The sequence below is a fragment of the Pyrus communis genome, chromosome 6 (assembly GCF_041283825.1).
Source record: "Pyrus communis isolate YQ-2024b chromosome 6, ASM4128382v1, whole genome shotgun sequence".
Classification (NCBI taxonomy): Eukaryota; Viridiplantae; Streptophyta; class Magnoliopsida; order Rosales; family Rosaceae; genus Pyrus; species Pyrus communis.
In genome coordinates, this window is record NC_142570.1 from 22,421,345 (window position 1) to 22,441,159 (window position 19,815).

Consider the following 19,815-nt stretch of genomic DNA (forward strand, 5'->3'; position numbering starts at 1 on the left):
GTTAATTTTCGTGGTTATAGGGATGGATATAGTATTTCCGTCCCTAAACTGAACCGTTACCATCCTTATCCACATGGTACTTCTAGATTTTCTGGAGCATTCCAGATTATGATCAAATGACCATTTTGCCCTTAATCTTGCTCATTCATATCTTATTCGGTATAACTTTGTTTCACGAACGGTTTACGCCTACGCGTTCGTGAGATCGAACTCTATTCGAAAATATAAATTGTAACCTTAAACGGTCTACGAATTTTAAATAACTAATTTCCAAACTTCAAACTTTGTAACTAGTTTAATTAAAATCTAAATTCAAATAAATTAATATAAATTCCTGAAAAATAATATAAAATCTCAATAATACAAATACGTAGATTATAACAGTGAAATCCTGGAACGGGATTTCATAGGGAGGAACTAACATAGGTAATCAAGGAGAAACCTCGACACCTTTCGTGGTTATGGTGTCATGGCCACCTTCTTCTAGCCGGTCCTATGGCTCGTCGTCTTTAACAATTTCTCACCATTTACTCGAGAAAATAAAGATAATTTGAAGTGTACTTTTTGTAGTCAAACCTATCATACGGAAAATACATGTTTTAAAAAACATGGAGTTCTTGAATGTTTCCAGAAATTAAAGAAAAAATTGCATGCAAAGGAGCGCGCTGCCAATGAAGCAAGTGGGAGCTGTGCATTCATAGCTACTGCCGCACCTGGTAACAATGAGGCCGTACCCACTCAAGGAGATCCGAGTCAGACTTTGTTGACTAGAACCAATCCTAGTGAATCATCATCCAATACAGGTATTGTTGGACGTGTTCTTTTAGCCTTAGACACTGAGCATCATACAGGTTGGATTTTGGACTCTGGTGCAACTGATCATATGACATTTGATAAAAATTTATTTACATGTATGACAACAACTCATCAAAAATGTGTAGCAACGACGAATGTCACCACTGCAGGGGTTATTGGGGCCGACATTGTGGACCTCACGCCGTTCTTCTCTCTTCACCACTGCTTACTTGTTCCATCATTGTCTCATCATTTATTATCTATCCCTCAAGTTACTGAGCAATTGGATTGTGTTGTACTTACGTATCCATTACTTCAGGATATTCAGACCAAGGAGATAATTGGGCGTGTCACTAAGAGAGAGGGGTTATATTATGTGGATGATGTCGTTCCTGGTAGAGCTAATGCAGATCGAGCATCCCGTACTAGTAATCTGCAAGAAGTTTGGTTATTGCATCGTCGGTTTGGACATGCTTCGTTTGGTTATTTAAGGCGTATGTTGCCTAGTTTATTTCATGAAATAAAAGAATTTGACTTACATTGTGAAGTATGTATTCTTGCGAAAAAACATCGTGCTTCGTTTTTTCCTAGTATGAATAACATATTGTTTCCGTTTGATCTTGTGCATTCAAATGTCTGGGGGTCTTCGCCTGTTAGTACCGTTTTAGGGGTTAAGTTGTTTGTTATGTTTGTGGATGACTACACTCGTATAACATGGATATATGTGTTGAAAAATAAAAGTGATGTTAGTATGATTATTCGGTCTTTCTCTCAGATGGTTGCTATACCATATCCCTCCGTTATTAAGGTTCTCCGCTCCGATAACGGAGGTGAATATGTTAACTTTGAGCTATCTTTCTTTCTCTGTGATCAAGGAATCCTCCATGAAGCAACTTGTCCTCATACAACAAAAATGGGGTTGTTGAGAGAAAAAATCGTCATTTTTGGAAAACGCTTGTGCATTGCCTATTGGTGTGTCCGGACCTAAGCGTTTTTGGCCTGAAGCCGTCATATGTGCAGTGTATGTAATTAATCAAATGCCGTCTCGGGTTGTAGAATTCCATACCCTACTCCAAGTATTGACGAAACATGTTCTTGTTGTATCTACCAATACTCTTACTCCTCGGGTGTTTAGGTGTATTACTTATGTTCATATTCACAAGATTCATCATAGTAAACTAGATCCCTATGCTCTTTGGTGTGTATTCGTTGGGTTTTCATCCCAACAAAAAGGTTATAAATGTTACCACCCTGAAACCTGACACATGTATATGACAATGGATGTTACTTTTTTTTAATTGGAATATTTTTATACTCCGGTATCATCACATTCAGATCATAAGGGGGAGAATGCTAGCATTTGTGATCTTGATGGTGATTTTGGGTGGTTGGATGTACATGAAGACGTAATAATTGCTTCAGGGAGAGTGAACCGAGACAAACTCGTGCAAACTGGTGCATCAGTGCCTCGGTCCATTACCGAGACTATTGCATGTCATCGGCTGCCATCTACCGAGAGTAGTGTAGAATGTCAGCAAGGCCTTACCGAGGAAGAATGTGCTGGTGTTTAGCCAGCTTCTGCCGAAGAAGAAACAGCACCACAGTAGGTTGCTGCCGAGCCTAATACTACCAAGACTCTTGTCGAGCTTACTTCCCCTTCTCTCTAGCTCAATAGTGCCGTCGTCTAATACGTCTTCTTTGAATATCCTTGAGGTAAGTATCATTGATGCTCATGTAACTAATGATGTTATGAGTACATATAAGTTGCCACCAAGGCAAAACTGTGGTGTACCTCCTGACATGTTTTCTCTGGAAGGAAAAGTGAAGTATCCAATAACCAATTATGTGTCATGTAAAAATCTTTCACCCGAACGTCAAGCTTGGGTGAACAATGTAGAGTTAATTCAATTACCAACTCGAATGGATGATGCTTTGAAGAATCAAAAATGGGTTAAATCAATGGATGAAGAGATGATGACACTACAGAAAAATAATACGTGGGAAGTAATGGAACTACCGAAGGAAAAAAAACCAGTTGGGTGCTCATGGGTTTTTATAGTTAAATACAAGGCTGACGGATCACTAGACAAGTACAAAGCAAGGTTGGTAGCAAAAGGATATAATCAAACGTATGGTGTTGATTATCAGGAAACTTTTTATCCGATATCTAAGATGAATACGGTACGAGTTCTTATCTCATTAGCTGCAAATTTGGATTGGTCATTGAAACAATACGAGTTCTTTTCTTCATGGACATCTGGATGAGGAAGTGTATATGGATTTTCCTTCGAGATATAATACTGGAGTGTGCCAATTGCGAAAATCACTTTATGGGCTTAAGTAGTCACCTCGTGCATGGTTTGGGAGGTTCACTCAGGCCATGAGAAAGAATGAGTATTATCAAAGTCATTCTAATCATACGCTATTTATGAAACGGAGAAATGGTAAACTAACAGCTTTAATTATTTATGTGGATGATATGATAATAACAGGTGATGATTCAGATGAGATTGTCAAACTGGAAAAAAACCTTGCTGCCAAGTTTAAGATGAAGAATTTGTGATTTAAAATATTTTCTTAAAGTCGAGGTTGCTCGTTCGTCCAAAAGTATTTTCTTGTCTCACAAAAATATGTTGTAGATTTGTTAAAGGAAACAGGTATGCTTGGGTGTAAACCTGTGGATACTCCTATTGTGGAGAAACATCACTTGAAAATTTATCCAGATCAGGAACCAGTGGATAAAGGCAGATATCAGAGATTGGTAGGGAGACTAATTTATTTAGCTCATACTCGTCCAGATATAGCCTATGCAGTGAATGTGGTGAGTCAATTTATGCACTCACCAAGTGTGGATCATATGGCTATGGTTATGTAGATTTTAGCATATTTAAAGTCTGCTCCAAGGAAGGGAATTTTGTATAAAAATCACGGTCATATAAGAATTGAGGGGTTTACTGCTACTGATTGGGCAGGTGATGTGACTAATAGGCATTCTACATTTGGATACTTTACATTCGTTGGAGGAAATTTAGTTACTTGGAGAAGTAAGAAATAAAAGGTGGTGGTCTTCTGCGGAGGCTGAGTTTAGAGGCATGGCGCATGGAGTGTGTGAAGTCCCTTGGTTGCGTAAGTTGCTTTGGGGTATTGGTTTCAAATAGAAAGAGGCGACGAATTTGTATTGCGACAATAAGTCGGCAAGAGAGATTAGAGAGAATTCGGTACAACATGACAGAATGAAGCATGTGGAGGTTGATCGACACTTCATTAAGGAAAAGCTTGAGAAGAAGATTGTGTCAATACCGTTTATGAACTCGGAAGAGCAACTTGCAGATATTCCGTGTGTAGTAGGTTTTTTGGTGACTCACTTATCAAGTTGGGTATGTGTGACATCTATACTCCAACTTGAGAGGGAGTATTAGCGTGAGTAATCTTTAGGGAAATAGGAATGTAAATATTGTGTAAATATGAGAGTCCTTTATTAGGAAGGATATCTCTTTGTGCCTTTTTTTTTGTTTCCTTGATGAACAGGGACTGTATGTACTTATATACCAAATTATGCAATACATGAAAATTAAACCATAAATTTCTATTATACGTGTGTTAAGAGATTCCTTCTAGATGTTCTCAACCTACAAATCTCAGAGGTTACTGTTGGAAACTTGGAGTCAAAATCATACATTATAACCAATATATATCCCCAAATTACATGCCTAAATAATTAATGAATCCTCACCACAAATTAATTTACTGAAATATCTCCTCCTGCTGGTCCACCTTTTTAATTTTCTTTGGATGAATGTGGTGGGGGTGCATCTTAATTGACTGCTAACCAATAATTTTTTTGTATATTATATATGACAAAATTCACAATTGACAATTCAAAAGCAGAAAGTTTATATATATCCTTATCCAAAGATTTCCAATAATGCACTCAAATTTTCATAGTCTTGTTGTAGAAATAATACTTCTCATAGATCCAAATCTTGACATAACTACTTATTCACGCAAGGAAAAAGACTTAACTCTATACATGTGAAGGAGCAAGAAAGTTTTCTCTTCTCACTGAGAGAGACGCAATCTTGGAGGAAAACTCTTGTAATTTAAGATGCAAACCCAAAGTTGTGCGTAGCATCTTTCAGTAGTGTATGATAACTTTTAGTTGTTGAATTTCTGTTCGGGGGTGTTCGCCGGGACCTGACGATGCGAATGAACTCACATTAGTTATCTGGAAAGGAATGTACGTGGTTTCTGCAAATGAAAAAGACTACAGAATAATCTATGAAGTTATAAATGTTCAGTAATTTACTTTTGGTAGCAACCTCTTCATTGAATTTACTTTCTTAATTATAATTTGACCCCATTTTGAAAACATTTGAAAGGATTTATAAACCGCAATATACAGCAGAAACTCGTTAGTTGTACTCACCCCAACGGATGTCACAAAATTGCATACCGCACATTTGACAGATCTTGCTCCATATTGATACATTAACAGCATCCTGCAGTTTCCACAATTCACATGTGCAACCTGATTTGCTGTCACAAATGCACATTTGATTCTTATGTCCATTTGACTGATTAAGAGAAAGGAAAAAAACATTGTATCTCTCAGTGATTCAATTTATACCTTCCAAGGCTAGATTGACAGTGTGACAACAAGAACATTGTACACTCGTTGCTCCACGGATATACATGAGTAGGGTGTGGCATCCTCCGCAGACTAGCTGTGCCATTTCTGTGCCTGCTCAGAGTGACACATGAATTTTATTACATTTAGGCTTTGCTAAATTTATGGTCGAAATTACATCAAATTTATTTCAAGAACGAAAATGAATACATACCAGGAGGCGGCACAGCAGTCACGGCATTGCAAACAGCACAGCATACAGAGGTGGCTCCAACAGGATAGAGTAAAAGGTTTCGGCATCCAGAGCACACAAGCTGGCTCTGTGCACCTGAAGAACAATAAAGTTTGTTTTCATAGATAAATGAATCATTAATTGACATGGATTGGTCGGTTGTAAAATTGATGAGCATGTAAAGTATTGATGCAGTGCAGACCCGAAAATTCACTAGTGATATATGACTTAAGCAACAGTCCTAGCCGAATATTTGTTCAAAAAAAAACTTTCTCCGAGAACTGAAGATGAAGAAAGCTTAACACAAGCGACATAAGCAACAATCCTAACCCAATAAACGGAAAATCAAAAGCAAAATTGTGTGACATTTGGTTTGTTACACCAATTTTGTGCAATGTCGAGAATTTTAAGCCGATCCATCATCTTTCTCAGCAGGAAAATAGACAGAAAATTCACATTTTTGTTTTTTTTAAGCCAAACAAATGAAATAAATTTGACAGATGGTGAGTATTTTGCTAGATACCATTTGCAGGTGGTGATGTGTATGGTGGTGGTGGTGCTGGAGGAGGAGTTGGATATGGGGCAAGTGGAACTGGCATTATCAAATCAAATCTCTTCTGTAAAACTCCTTTTATTATTTATCCTTCTCTTCCTACTTCTTAGCTTCTAAAAGCCAACTGCCTCAGATTCAGGGGACATCACATTCTTCTTACCAGTCCTGGAAACAGGGACAACAAATCAAATACCACTTGAAGTAAAATAAACATAAAATTAACCTTATTTTTTGTATATATAACATATAAACAGGATTATATATACAATTCATAATTTCATAGACAATTGGAGGAGCAGTTGAAGAGGAAAATCTCGAGAGATGCATTGTCTAATTGCAAATAGTTAAACTAAATACAGATTTATTGAAAGCTGTACAGTATACCTGTAGTTAAATGAAGATGCCCAGAAAGAGAAAGAAAAGCACAAGAAAGGGTATGCAATGGATTTCAGTTGAAGAGCCTTAATTGGGGCAAGCAGCAAACACACACCTTTATTTATTTGCCACTTGCTTATCAAGCGGGGGGAGAGAGAGAGAGAGAGAGGTGTTAAAACAAGAAAAAACCATACGACTGAATTTACGTGGCTAAATTTTCACAGTAAAAATCTAACTGTTCAAACATCAATACATCTTAACAAAATGAAAATATGGATGCATCCTATACACCATGCACTATATAAAATAAAAAATAAAAAATAAAAAAAACCCTAACAGGCTAAAACAAGATTTCCTACCCACCTGTTTTCCCCACACTGATCAGTTCATTTAATTTCTTAAGCTGCAATGAGACTTTCATGGTCCTTTTTACCTAAAGATAGATAGATGGGGGGGTGATTAAGATCAACTCTGTGAGGCACACTGCTGGACCCACACAGCTCCCCCCACCCCTCTCTCTCTCTCTCTCTCTCTCTCTCTCTCTCTCTCTCTCTCTCTCTCTCTCTCTCTCTCTCTCTACTGGTGGCTGTGCAATACATGCACGTGAGTGAAACAAGCAGCCACACGCTCTCCTTTGGGAAGGAGCATTGGACGGCCTGCAGTGAACCACGCGAGTCGAAGGAATGATCGGGGCCTTATGTGAAAAGGCTATCGATCGACCATGAAATGAAATGCAAAGTACTTTTACAAATTAGGTGGTGGTCCTGCATCTTTTTGCATTATTATTATGATCTTTTGGATATTCGTATATAGTTGAGGGAGACGAGTTGAGTGTAAAAGTTCGATCGCTATCTCATCTGTACTCAGATCTCTGCTGCTACATAAAATTCAGTATAAACAAGCAGTCCACACACATACATGCGAGACTTGCATTTACCATCCTTTTCATTGTCTTGACGGTGCAGCATTTTTTAATTTTTGATTGTTGGAAACGTAACAGGTGCTACTGCCCTCTTGTATGCATTCTGCTGGTGAGCTTGTAATCATCATTTCAACACAGTGATTGGCTAGTATAGACTGTATAGTGCTATCGAGTACAAATCTACAGAATATAATTAGTACATTGTTGCCTCGTTTGTTAGAGAGGAATTGCTTGAAGATGATATTCACTATATTAAAGACATTTTGAAAGAAAAAAAAAAGAATGACAAATTCCTTATTTTTTTCCAAATTGAAGGTTAGTTAGGAATAGTAGTACCCTACAAACTTAGACAAATTATGGAAGTTTTTATCCAATCTTTTCTTCAAAATCCAATCTCTTCTCTAACAAAGGAGGTCTTTCAGTATTAACAAATGCAGACACAATATGTATCTAACAAATATCGACAATGCATCAAGTTCTTTGGATTGGTACCCCATATTTACTAAGCACAGTTATTCCATTTTATTTAAAGGTGCTACGTAGCTACCACACACACACACACACACACACACACACATATATATATATCTATATATGATAATGCTAGGGAGATCAAGTTTTTTAAACCAAATGATGTGTCACCAATAAGAAACAAGTATGTTAATCGACACTTAATTAATAATCCAATTATATACAACCACATCATTTGGTTTGAAATTTTGATTTAAAATATTTGATCTCCCTAACATTACCCATATATATATATATATATATATATGTATGTATGTATATATATATGTATGTATGTATGTATTGGGTCGTTTTTTATTCAGTTCATGTATGACCAAGGAAGGCTGCTTTTTCTTTGGTTAGAACTGATCAGGATCGAAGGACCTAATATATACTTCCCTGTTCTTGAACATGCATGCAAATAAACCTAGTGAGTCATGAACAAAGAAATACTATCCTATGTTAAGAACCACTAGCAATCGAGAAATACATATCATAGTGGAAATAAGTGTAAAAGTTAGAGGAGGAAGAAACAAAATGAGCAGTAAATCAAAGAAGAGGCCTTAAAGTATGGGCTTGTAATAAATTGAAGTTTTTAGGCAAAACTACAAAAAACCAGTTGCCCATAGATAAGTTTGGAAAAGGAGAAAGGGACCACCATGGTTGTACTTCTGTTGGCTGTTCTCCACACTCTAAATTGATCCTGAGTGGATATTCCTACCATTAGTGTTCTGGACATGTCCTTCAATAATTCAAATTTGATGCTGTATCATATCACAAATTTAAATTTGATTTTGCTCCTCGTCATTATTGCTAGCCTGCGAAGCAGCAAAATCAAATTTATGACATGATGCGGCGTCAAATTTGAATTCGTATATGGTAAGAACATCCATCAAGATTTTGTTTTAATTATTAGAGTGTCGTTTCTGTACAGCAACAATAACCATTTGTACGCAGAAACTAAACTTGTGAGCCAAATTAACAAGAAACTGAACTTCTGAAAAGAAAATTCTCCAATTTCTTATTAATTTTGAATTAGTGTAAACGTTGAGAGTGGATGGAATGGATATGTTAGAATTCCTCTGTCCCACATCGGCTAGAAGGCTTGAGAACAAACCCTTTAAATAGAATTACCCCACTCTAACTAACACGAGGTCTTTTAGATTAAAACCCCACACCTGACGGATTGAGCAGATAGTTAAGTGGGGACAATATCGGAGTTGTTGGAGTGGGCCCTCGGCTCGTCTACCTGAAATTTAACATGGTACTTGAGCCAAGGGACGGGCTTGTACATCCACGTGAATGGGTGGGTCCCCTTTGACCCCGTGTGAATGGGTGAGCCCCGACTTGGCTCCACGTAGACCAAGAGATGCCACGTGAATGGGTGGGTCCCCATTGGCCCCGCGCGGCTCCACGTAGACCAAGAGATGCCACGTGAATGGGTGGGTCCCCATTGGCCCCGCGCGAAAGGGTGAGCCCCGGCTTTGGTTGCTGATATGTGGAACTTCACATGTGACCCATAAAATTGGGTCTCACGTACGGGGAAGTGTTTGAATTCCTCTGTCCCACATAGGCCAGAAAGCTTGAGAACAAGCCCTTTAAATAGAATTACCCCAATCTAACTAACACCGAGGCCTTTTGCAATAAAACCCTACACCTGACGAATGAGCATGTGGCCAAGTAGGGACAGTATCAGTGTTGTTGGAGTGGGCCCATGGCCCGTCTACCTGAAATTTAACATGGTATCAGAGTCAAGGGATGGGCTTGTACATCCACATGAACGGGTGGGTCCCTTTTGACCCCGTGCGAATGGGTGAGCCTCGACTTGGCTCCACGTAGGCCAAGTGATGCCACGTGAATGGGTGGGTCCCCATTGGCCCCGCGCGAACGGGTGAGCCCCGGCTTTGGTTGCTGATGTGTGGAACTTCACGTGTGACCCATATAATTGGGTTTCACGTGCGGGGAAGTGTTTGAATTCCTCTGTCCCACATCGGCTAGAAAGCTTGAGAACAAGCCTTTTAAATAGAATTACCCCAATCTAACTAACACCAAGGCCTTTTGCAATAAAACCTTACACCTGACGGATGAGCATGTGGCCAAGTGCGGACAGTATCAGTGTTGTTGGAGTGGGCCCATGGCCCGTCTACCTGAAATTTAACATGGTATCAGAGCCAGGGAACGGGCCCGTACTGCCACATGAACGGGTGGGTCCCTTTTGACCCCGTGCGAATGGGTGAGCCCCGACTTGGCTCCACGTAGGCCAAGTGATGCCACGTGAATGGGTGGCTCCCCATTGGCCCTGCGCGAATGGGTGAGCCCCGGCTTAGCTCCACGTGGTTGCCGATGTTTGGAACTCCACATGTGACCCATAAAATAGGGTCTTACGTGTGGAGGAGCGTTAGAAATCCTCTGTCCCACATGAGAACAAGCAATTTAAATAGAATTACCCCACTCTAACTATCACCGAGGCCTTTACCCCACACCTGATGGATTGAGCAGGTGGTTAAGTGGGGACAATATTGGTGTTGTTGGAGTGGGCCCTCGACTTGTCTACCTAAAATTTAACATGGTATCAGAGCTAGGGGATAGACCCGTACTACCATGTGAATGGGTGGGTCCCCATTGGCCTCACGCGAACAAGTGAGCCTCGGCTTGGCTCCACGTGGTTGCCGATGTGTGGAACTTCACGTGTGACCCATAAAAATAGGGTCTCACGTGCAGGTGACTGTTAGAATTCCTCTGTCCCACATCGGCCAAAAGGCTTGAGAACAAGCCCTTTAAATAAAATTACCCCACTCTAACTAACACCGAGGCCTTTTGTATTAAAACTCCACACCGGACGGATTGAGCAGGTGGCCAAGTGGGGACAGTATCGGTGTTGTTAAAGTGCATGCACCTTTCATGAGAAAAACATAGAGTTTGAGGTGCATTTTGCTCAAATCCAAAGAGCTCCACACCACCATGCAATTCTTAGGGGCCTTAAAGGTCGACAGTGGCGTAGCTTCGGCCTCATCCCAAATGAACCAAATGTTCTTTGTTTTTTTTTTTTGGCGAACAAGATAATATATTTTCCGGGCAAAGATGCCAAAGAAACAAAGAAGCCTACCCGAGGCAAAAGCAAATAACAGAAACTAGAGAAAAGTAGTACAAGGAGGCACAAACGACACCGCATCTAATGCTAAAAGTGTCACTCCTCGTATTACCATGAAGAGATTAAGGGGGACAAGGAAGACCATAATTACACAGAATATGCATAATGGAGCATGAGGGTCTGTTGACCCAAATATTATCACATACCTCCCTACTTTGCTGCAACGCCAAAAAATCTGCAGCCATATTGGCCGATCTTGGAACCCAAGACCAGCGGCAGTTATTAAAAGCCTCCTTCATTCCTTTGCTCCGCGCTAGAATTGGGAATGCTTCCTAACTGCCCATCATAGTCAAATCTCGAAGACAGGAAATAGATTTCAGAGAGTTAGATTCCATAATGACATAATTCCATCCTATATTTCTTCCTAACTCACACCCATGCAACACAACCAATATTTCCGCTACAGCCGCAGTAGAGGCCGTCACCTTATATCTGACCGTTGCCACAAACCTGCCCACTTCATCCTAAGCCACCATACCCATAAAATCTGAACCTCAACCCCTTAACCAACTGGCATCCACATTAATTTTAATGAATCCCGTAAAAGGTGAAGACCAATGGACATTAGAAACTGATCATGGGACAGAGATCGGCAGGCTAATGGCCGGGGCCTGATTACTTTCTTTGAAGGCAGCCACCGAATGGGTGATAACTGCAATAATTTGCCGTGGAAAGATGGATTATTGATTGAAGAGGAAGTTGCATCTTGCCTTCCATATATGCCAACAAGTGATAGCAACATATGAAAATAAGATGCTCCTAGCACTCGTCTGTCCATTTACCGAATCAGAAATAACACCCAACCAATTTGCCCAAGAGGTAACCTCTCCCCTGCGTAAGCCTCTTGTCAACATTCCCCCGTGCCACACCTCATCCACCCACGGGCAGTGAAGAAAAAGATGTACCATTGATTCTTCCTTCGAGTTGCAAAGAGGGCCGATTGGTGAAGGTGAAGATCGGTGCTTAAACAAATTAGCCTTCGTTGCCTCTGCCTCATGTAAGGTCTTCCACATAAGGCATCTTATTTTTGGCAGTACCTCAAGCTTCCATACACATTTCCATAAATGTTTTAGGATGAAGGCAGACCTATGAGGGTTACCATTTCTTTGTTGCTGATTCCTGGTCATAGCCCAATGACATCCAGACTTGACCGAATAGATTCCTTTTTTCACGAAAGGCCACACCAATCTGTCATTCAACGACGGGTCACCCATATGTGTCTTAAAAATCGCCTTAAGCTCCTCCTCCACCACAAAAGGTTTAAAGAAATCAATATCCCAACCCCCATGTTTAGTGCATAACAAAGAATTGACCCTAAGGTTTAAAAAGACTGACACCGTGCCCAAGGGAGATGGACATCCCAAGGGAATAGATGGCAGCCATCTATCCACCCAAACCCGAACATCATTTCCATTCATTATTTGCCAGTATGTACCTCCACAAAGAATTTCTCTACCAACAAGGAGGCTTGACCATGCCTAAGAAGCTTTTACACCCCGCTTTGCATCGAAGAAAGAGCAGTTGAGGAAGTATCAAGCTTTAAGAACCGACACCCACAATGAATTTGGCTCCATTAACAACCTCCAACACTGTTTCGCCAATAGGGCATCATTGAACTCCATAAAGCACCTTAAACCTAACTCGTCTTCTTCTTTCGATCACCCCAATTGCTCCCTTGAGACCCAATGAATCCGGGTCTTCCCTTCCTTTTGTCCCCACCAAAACTTAAAGATCATTGCATCCAAATCATTGCAAAATGTCGTAGGAAACTTGAAAAGGTTCATGGGATACGCCGGACTTGCTTGCACCACCACCTTAATTAAAACTTCACGCCCCGCTTATGAGAGAGTTGAGCGCTTCCAAATGTTCTTTTGCTCCTAAACAAAACACACATAGCTACTCATTTTTCTTTCTTCTACATTTTTTTATTTTAAAAAACTTTATTGACATTCTCCTTGTTGGGGGTCGACACTAATACGAAATCATTTATTAGTGTTGCTATGATAACCGACAAGAAACGTATATTATTGTCGGATATTAAGCAATATCCGACAGAAAATGGATGCAGTGGCGGATATAATAAATGAAAGAATTGCCAGCGTCATGAAATGAATTTTCCGACAGAAAATACTCTAAAACCGACAGAAATTGTGTCGGATATAACTAACAGAGAATCTCTGTTGGATAAAACCAACAGAACTTGTGTCAGATATAACTAACAAAGAGTTTATTAATAATGATTAATAAGAGCATCCAACAGAAAATATATTAATAATAAAAAAAAATATAAACCACTTTCTGAATCATTTCTTTCCCTTTCAAATGTATTAATTTCTGCATAACAATAAATAACCAAGCCATTACTGCTGCTTAGAGAAGACACAAAATTCCTAGTTTTTTTCACTATGCTCAGAGAAGGCAACAGTATGAGATTTACTACATAATGATTTATCAATACAAATTTACAAAAAAGATTATGGCAGCAACTGCATGTACCTCAGAGACACATATTATGATTTTCACATAAACATTCATGGTGTTAATTCCTCTTGTGAACAGAACGTATCCGATTCTGAAAAGTTGGTTAAGACTGGAAGTTTCTTGCATATTAAGTGCTTGCGCCTCTGCAACAGCAACAAAACCAAAATGGTATCCGTCTTTACAATGTCGTATCTTGATTTTTTATACATGTTGAATGAAGCTGTATCAATCATCCTGCAATGCAAGTACCCCTCTCTTGAGGAACTCATCTACGAGATTAGTTCCTCGCTTGCCTTCAAAAGATGCCATCCAATGCCCCTCTTGAAAATTTACGAAGTCGTAATCTTAAATCAAGTCTCATTTGAGACACAGTGAACTAAAGCTTTGTCTTTTCAAATATGGTGTTATAAGTGGGTAGTTTTGTGATCATTCAGTTCAAAAAACAATACAGTTACGAAAACCAAACGCATTCAATCTGCGAATTACGACAAGAATACAATGCAATGCAATTATGCCGAGCACATAACATGCCCAAGAAACAACATTTGATAAAGTAAACTTCAATTAAGGAAGCAAAACAAACCTCCGAAGCAATGTTTTCACCACAATGTTACTAATATAAGGCGAATTCTTGGGAGGAGTTGGTGTAGGAGGAGAGGCAACGGCACCCTTTTTGTTAAAGCAAACTTCCAGTCCCCGCTAAAAGCTCAACTTCATCTTCTTCTTCTACTTCTTCCAGTCGTTCTTCTTCTTCTTCTTTGCCTTCTTTTTTTCTTCTTTTGTAAAACACGATGAGCGTGGCGGTGTTGGGAAGAGGCTCCATTTTTTCAAATAAGTACTGCTTGACCAAGTAGCCTAGCACAGACACATACCTAGAAGGAAAAAGCATCAACTCCGCGAACGACTCGGCGAGTAACCAAGCCATTACTGCTGCTTAGAGATAGAGGGGTTTTATTTTGGAAAATTGTCATTATTGTTGATTAAAACCGACATAAATGTTTTTTTTAAAATAAAAACCGACATAAAATTTTCGTTATTGTCGATTATAACCGACAGAAACAAAATGGAGGCAAAATCCCCCCAAAATTCCCTCCGAAAATTTTAAATCCCTTGCCCCCCCCTCCCCCACCCCCCAAAAAAAATTTTGTTACGATTTTAAAAAATAAAATAATAATTGTTTGGTTTAATAAATAAATAAATAATATGTATTTAAATAGAATACGTTTTTAAAAATTAAATAAATAATTGTTTGGTTTAATAGATAATTTTTACACTTTTGGTTTAATAGATAATAACCCATGTAAAATATGTGATAAAGAAACAAAAAGAGAATTGTACAATGAAAATGTCATCGCACAAACTAAATATTATCTAATTAATACATAAATAAAAATTTTGCACAAATTACTTTTCCCACTTCAAAATTTAGGCAAATTTAACAGAGATATATGCATTCTATGAAACTAGTTTCCATGATCTAACCGTCAAACTTGCTTGTAGATACTACAAGATCGCATATGTAAAAAATCGCGAAAAAAAAAACATTAAGAGATTAGGTAACGGAACAAAAGTTTTCGACAATTATAAACAAAACATCACAATTTAACGGTTATTTTAGCTCCGGTTTTGATGATTTTTTTTACAGCTAAACTCCTCGACCCTATAAGAATGCAATGAACGAATTCGATCTTCAATTTAAAATATTTACACTAGTGGATACCATAAAATCTTATTTTATACTTAATGGAAGTATAATATTAACTCCAAGTGTTTGTTTAATCTACCGTTTTGACGCGATATGCAATCTACGAAACATTTTTCAGCGATTCAACCGTCAAACTTATTTGTACAGACTCCGAGATTGCATATGTAAAAAATCATAAAAAACAAATATTCAAAGATTACGTAACGGAATAAAAGTTTTCGATGGTTATAAACAAAAAATCACAATTTAACAGTTATTTTAGCTTTGATTTTAATGATTTTTTACAGTTACACTTCTCGACCCTATAAGAATGCAATGAATAAATTTGATCTTCAATTTAAAATATTTACATTAATGGATACCACAAAATCATATTTTATACTTAATGGAAGTATAATATTAACTCTTAAGTGTTTAATTAATCTACCGTTTTGACGCAACACACATTCTACAAATTTTTTTTTCAAAGATCTAACCGTCAAACTTGTTTGTACACACTCTGAGATCACTTATGTAAAAAATCACAAAAAACAAACATTTAGAGATTAGGTAACAAAACAAAAGTTTTCGACAGTTATAAATGAAAAATCACAATTCAACGGTTATTTTAGCTCCGATTTTGATGTTTTTTTGCGGTTACACTCCTCGATCCTATAAGAATGCATTGATTGAATTCGACCTTCAATTTAAAATATTTACACTAGTGGATACCACAAAATCTTATTTTATACTTGATGGGGAAGTATAACATTAACTCTAAATGTTGGTTTAATCTACTGTTTTGATGCGATACGCATTCTACGAAACGTTTTTCAGTGATCCAACCGTCAAACTTGTTTGTATACACTCCAAGATCGCATATGTAAAAAATTGCAAAATACAAACATTTAGAGGTTAGGTAACGGAACAAAAGTTTTCGATGATTATAAACAAAAAATCACAATTTAACTGTTATTTTAGCTCCTATTTTGATGATTTTTTACAGCTACACTCCTCGATCCTATAAGAATGCAATGAATAAATTCGATCTTCAATTTAAAATATTTAAACTAGTGGATAAATCTTATTTTATACTTAATGGAAGTATAACATTAACTCTTAAGTGTTTGTTAAATCTATCAATTTGATAGGATATGCTATACGAATCTAGTTTCAACGATCCAACCGTCAAATATGTTTGTATATACTCTGAGATAACATGTGTAAAAAATCGCAAACAAAAAAAAACATTCAAAGATTATTCTGGCAGCCGTCCAAAATTTTGCTTTGTTCGTGTCGGTTATATCTGACAGGGCCATGAGTGAAAAAAAAGGGTAAATTACATTTTCATACCTCAGGTTTCGGGTCTATTTCAATTCCTTACAACATCTTCAAAACATTTCACTTTCATACCTTAAGTACTATTTTATTTCAAAATAGTACCTTCGTTACATTTTCCATCCATTAATCCGTTACATGCTGACATGGCTGCCACATATATGCCACGTGGCTGCCAAAGGTCTGCCACGTGACAAAAAAAAAAAAATTAATTTTTTTTAAACATGAATTAAAAAAAAAAAAAAAAAAAAAAAAAAAGAGAAAAACTTGAAAACGCAGAAACCCACCCCACCCTCGCAACCCCTCTTCTCCCTCCCAAGCATCCCAACCACCTCTCTCTCCTCCACTCTCTTCACCTCCCCTCCCATCCAAAAACCCATCCCATCCCATCCCACCCAAAACCTGAATTTTCTCACCTAAAAAAAAAAAAATTGAAACACACAGCGACCCACAGTCTGCAAGAAGAAGAAAAGGAAGAGGGAGGAAGAAAGAAAAAAAAATTGAAACTATCCCTCCCCCTTCCCAAATCTGCAGCAACAAGAAGAAGATGAAGAATAAGAAGATGAAGAGGGAGGGAGGGATGAAGGAGGGGAAAATTTTGAAACTATCCCTCCCCTCCCCCCCCCCCCCCCAAACCCACAAAACCCAGATCCCATAGTTCCCGCTCCCCCGCGAAACCCAGATACTATAACCTGCAAAACCCAGATCCCATAGTTCCCGCTCCCCCGCGAAACCCAGATCCTATATTCACCCCCCCTACCCGCAAAACCCAGATCCCATAGTTCCCGCTCCTCCGCGAAACCCAGATCCTATATTCACCCCCCCCCCACCCGCAAAACCCAGATCCCATAATTCCTCCCCCCCCCCCCCCCCCGCGAAGATGATTTCTGGGATTTTTTTTCCTCCTTCTTCCCTCCCCACTCCACCCCCCCCCCCCCCCCCCCCCCCCCGCGCGAAGATGATTTCTGGGAGTTTTTTAACCTCCTTCAGGTTTAGGGATATTGAAGATGATTTCTGGGATTTTTTTTCTTCTCCTTCCTGTTGTTGCAGGTTTAGGGATATTGAGATGCTTGGGAAGGAGGAGAGGTGGGTTTCCCCTTTTGGAAGTTTCTTTTTTTTTTTTTTTTTTTTTTTATAAAAATTTTTTGCCACGTCGGCACTTAACTGATCTATGGATGGAAAATGTAACGGAGATATTATTTTGAAATAAAATAGTACTTAAGGTATGAAAGTGAAATGTTTTGAAGATGTTGTAAGGAATTGAAATAGACCCCAAACCTGAGGTATAAAAATGTAATTTACCCAAAAAAAAAATTTAAAACATGTGTTTATTTAATTATTTTTAATCAATATAACATTTTAAAATAATAAAATCAGATATGATAGAGTACACCAGATGTTTATGTGTGTTTATGTGCTAGAAAATGTGCTTTTTGGCGCATTGAAAAAAATTGTTTGAATTTCTTTGTATCTTGTTGCTTGCCTGTGAGGGAGCATAATCCTTATTAAAAAAATGATCGAGCTTCAGATTGTAGTCTGTTGTTATTATTCTCTCAGAAAATTTATGGCCCATGGGAATTGGGTTCATTAGTGTGACATCCCACATCGCCCAAGGGAGTGATCCTTATATGTATATTCACATCCTTACTTAGCACGAGGCCTTTTGGAAGCTCACTGGCTTCAAGTTCCATGGGAACTCCGAAGTTAAGCGAGTGGCGCGCGAGATCACTCCCAGGATAGGTGACCTATTGGGAAGTTCTCGTGTGAGTTCCCAGAAACAAAACCGTGAGGATGTGCTGGAGGCCCAAAGCGGACAATATCGTGCTACGGTGGTGGAGCGTGCCCAGGAAGTGGTCCCCCCCCGGGCTGGGATGTGACAATTTGGTATCAGAGCCTAACCTTGGCCGTGGTGTGCCGACGAGGACATCGGGCCCCTAATGGGGGTGGATTGTGACATCCCACATCGCCCAGGGGAGTGATCTTTATATGTATATTCTCATCCCTACCTAGCACGAGGCCTTTTGGGAGCTCACTGGCTTCGGGTTCCATGGGAACTCCAAAGTTAAGCGAGTAGCGCGCAAGAGCACTCCCAGGATGGGTGACCCATCAGGAAGTTCTTGTGTGAGTTCCCAGAAACAAAACCGTGAGGGTGTGTTGGGGGCCCAAAGCGGACAATATCGTGCTACGGTGGTGGAGCGGGCCCGGGAAGTGGTCTCTTCCAGGCTAGAATGTGACAATTAGACTTTAGGGTCAAGAGTGAAAATAAAAATATTTAAAATATGTGTTTATTTATTTATTTTTAATCAATATAATATTTTAAAATAATAAAATTTTCATTTATGTCGGTTATAACCGTCAAAAAGTAAAAAAATAAAATAGTCAGTTTCTGTCGGTTATAACGCCACCATTAACAAAACCGTGAGGGTGTGTTGGGGGCCCAAAGCGGACAATATCGTGCTACGGTGGTGGAGCGGGCCCGGGAAGTGGTCCCCTCCGGGCTAGGATGTGACAATTAGACTTTAGGGTCATGAGTGAAAATAAAAATATTTAAAATATGTGTTTATTTATTTATTTTTAATCAATATAACATTTTAAAATAATAAAATTTTCATTTATGTCGGTTATAACCGCCAGAAAGTAAAAAAATAAAATAGTCAGTTTCTGTCTGTTATAACGCCATCATTAACTTAAAAACCGCCAAAATCTGCCACTAAATATCCACCAGGACTTTATGTCGGATATAACCGACATGATTTCTCTAATATCCGCCACTAATTAAATGATGTGTCGGATTAATTTATCCAACAGGATTTTTCTAATATCCGTCACCATCATCTGTCACCTAAAGCTAATATTGTAGTAGTGCGATAGCACTGCAACTGGAGAGGCGATTCAAAAACAAGATCTTGAGTACATAAATAAAATCGTATATAAAAGGTTTTAGGTTTGAATTGTGTTTATAATGAATTCGATATCAATTTATTCTCATTGTTTTACTGTAAACATATCATTGTTTAAAAACGAAATACGTAACAAGTTCTTATGGCTATTCTAATCCATCTGTAATGATTTTGGAATCAAATCCAAGGAAATATAAAAATTTTGTCCAACTTGGCTGGTAGTACAAATTATTTAGGATAAGCTTTG

The 19,815-nt window shown here is 38.7% G+C and overlaps 1 protein-coding gene and 1 pseudogene across 3 annotated transcripts; both read right to left on the bottom strand.

Annotated features, from left to right (window-relative positions):
* Positions 1 to 4,665: 4,665 nt before the first annotated feature.
* On the bottom strand, positions 4,666 to 7,011 carry LOL1 (lsd one like 1). Of its 3 annotated transcripts, none has more exons than XM_088696011.1 (6): positions 6,946 to 7,011; positions 6,178 to 6,372; positions 5,637 to 5,750; positions 5,423 to 5,536; positions 5,222 to 5,331; positions 4,666 to 4,989 (listed from the first exon to the last, which is right to left on the bottom strand). In XM_088696011.1, the coding sequence occupies exons 2-6, from the start codon at positions 6,251 to 6,253 to the stop codon at positions 4,951 to 4,953; spliced, it is 453 nt and encodes a 150-aa protein (XP_088552137.1). In that variant the 5' UTR covers positions 6,254 to 6,372; positions 6,946 to 7,011; the 3' UTR covers positions 4,666 to 4,950. The 3 variants fall into 3 exon arrangements, with proteins under 3 accessions (XP_088552137.1, XP_068306482.1, XP_088552136.1); XM_068450381.2 differs by lacking the exon at positions 6,946 to 7,011 and adding an exon at positions 6,592 to 6,856; XM_088696010.1 differs by lacking the exon at positions 6,946 to 7,011 and adding an exon at positions 6,474 to 6,540.
* Positions 7,012 to 13,696: 6,685 nt separating this feature from the next.
* LOC137711307 (GCN5-related N-acetyltransferase 5, chloroplastic pseudogene) lies at positions 13,697 to 14,571 on the bottom strand (annotated as a pseudogene).
* Positions 14,572 to 19,815: the final 5,244 nt, after the last annotated feature.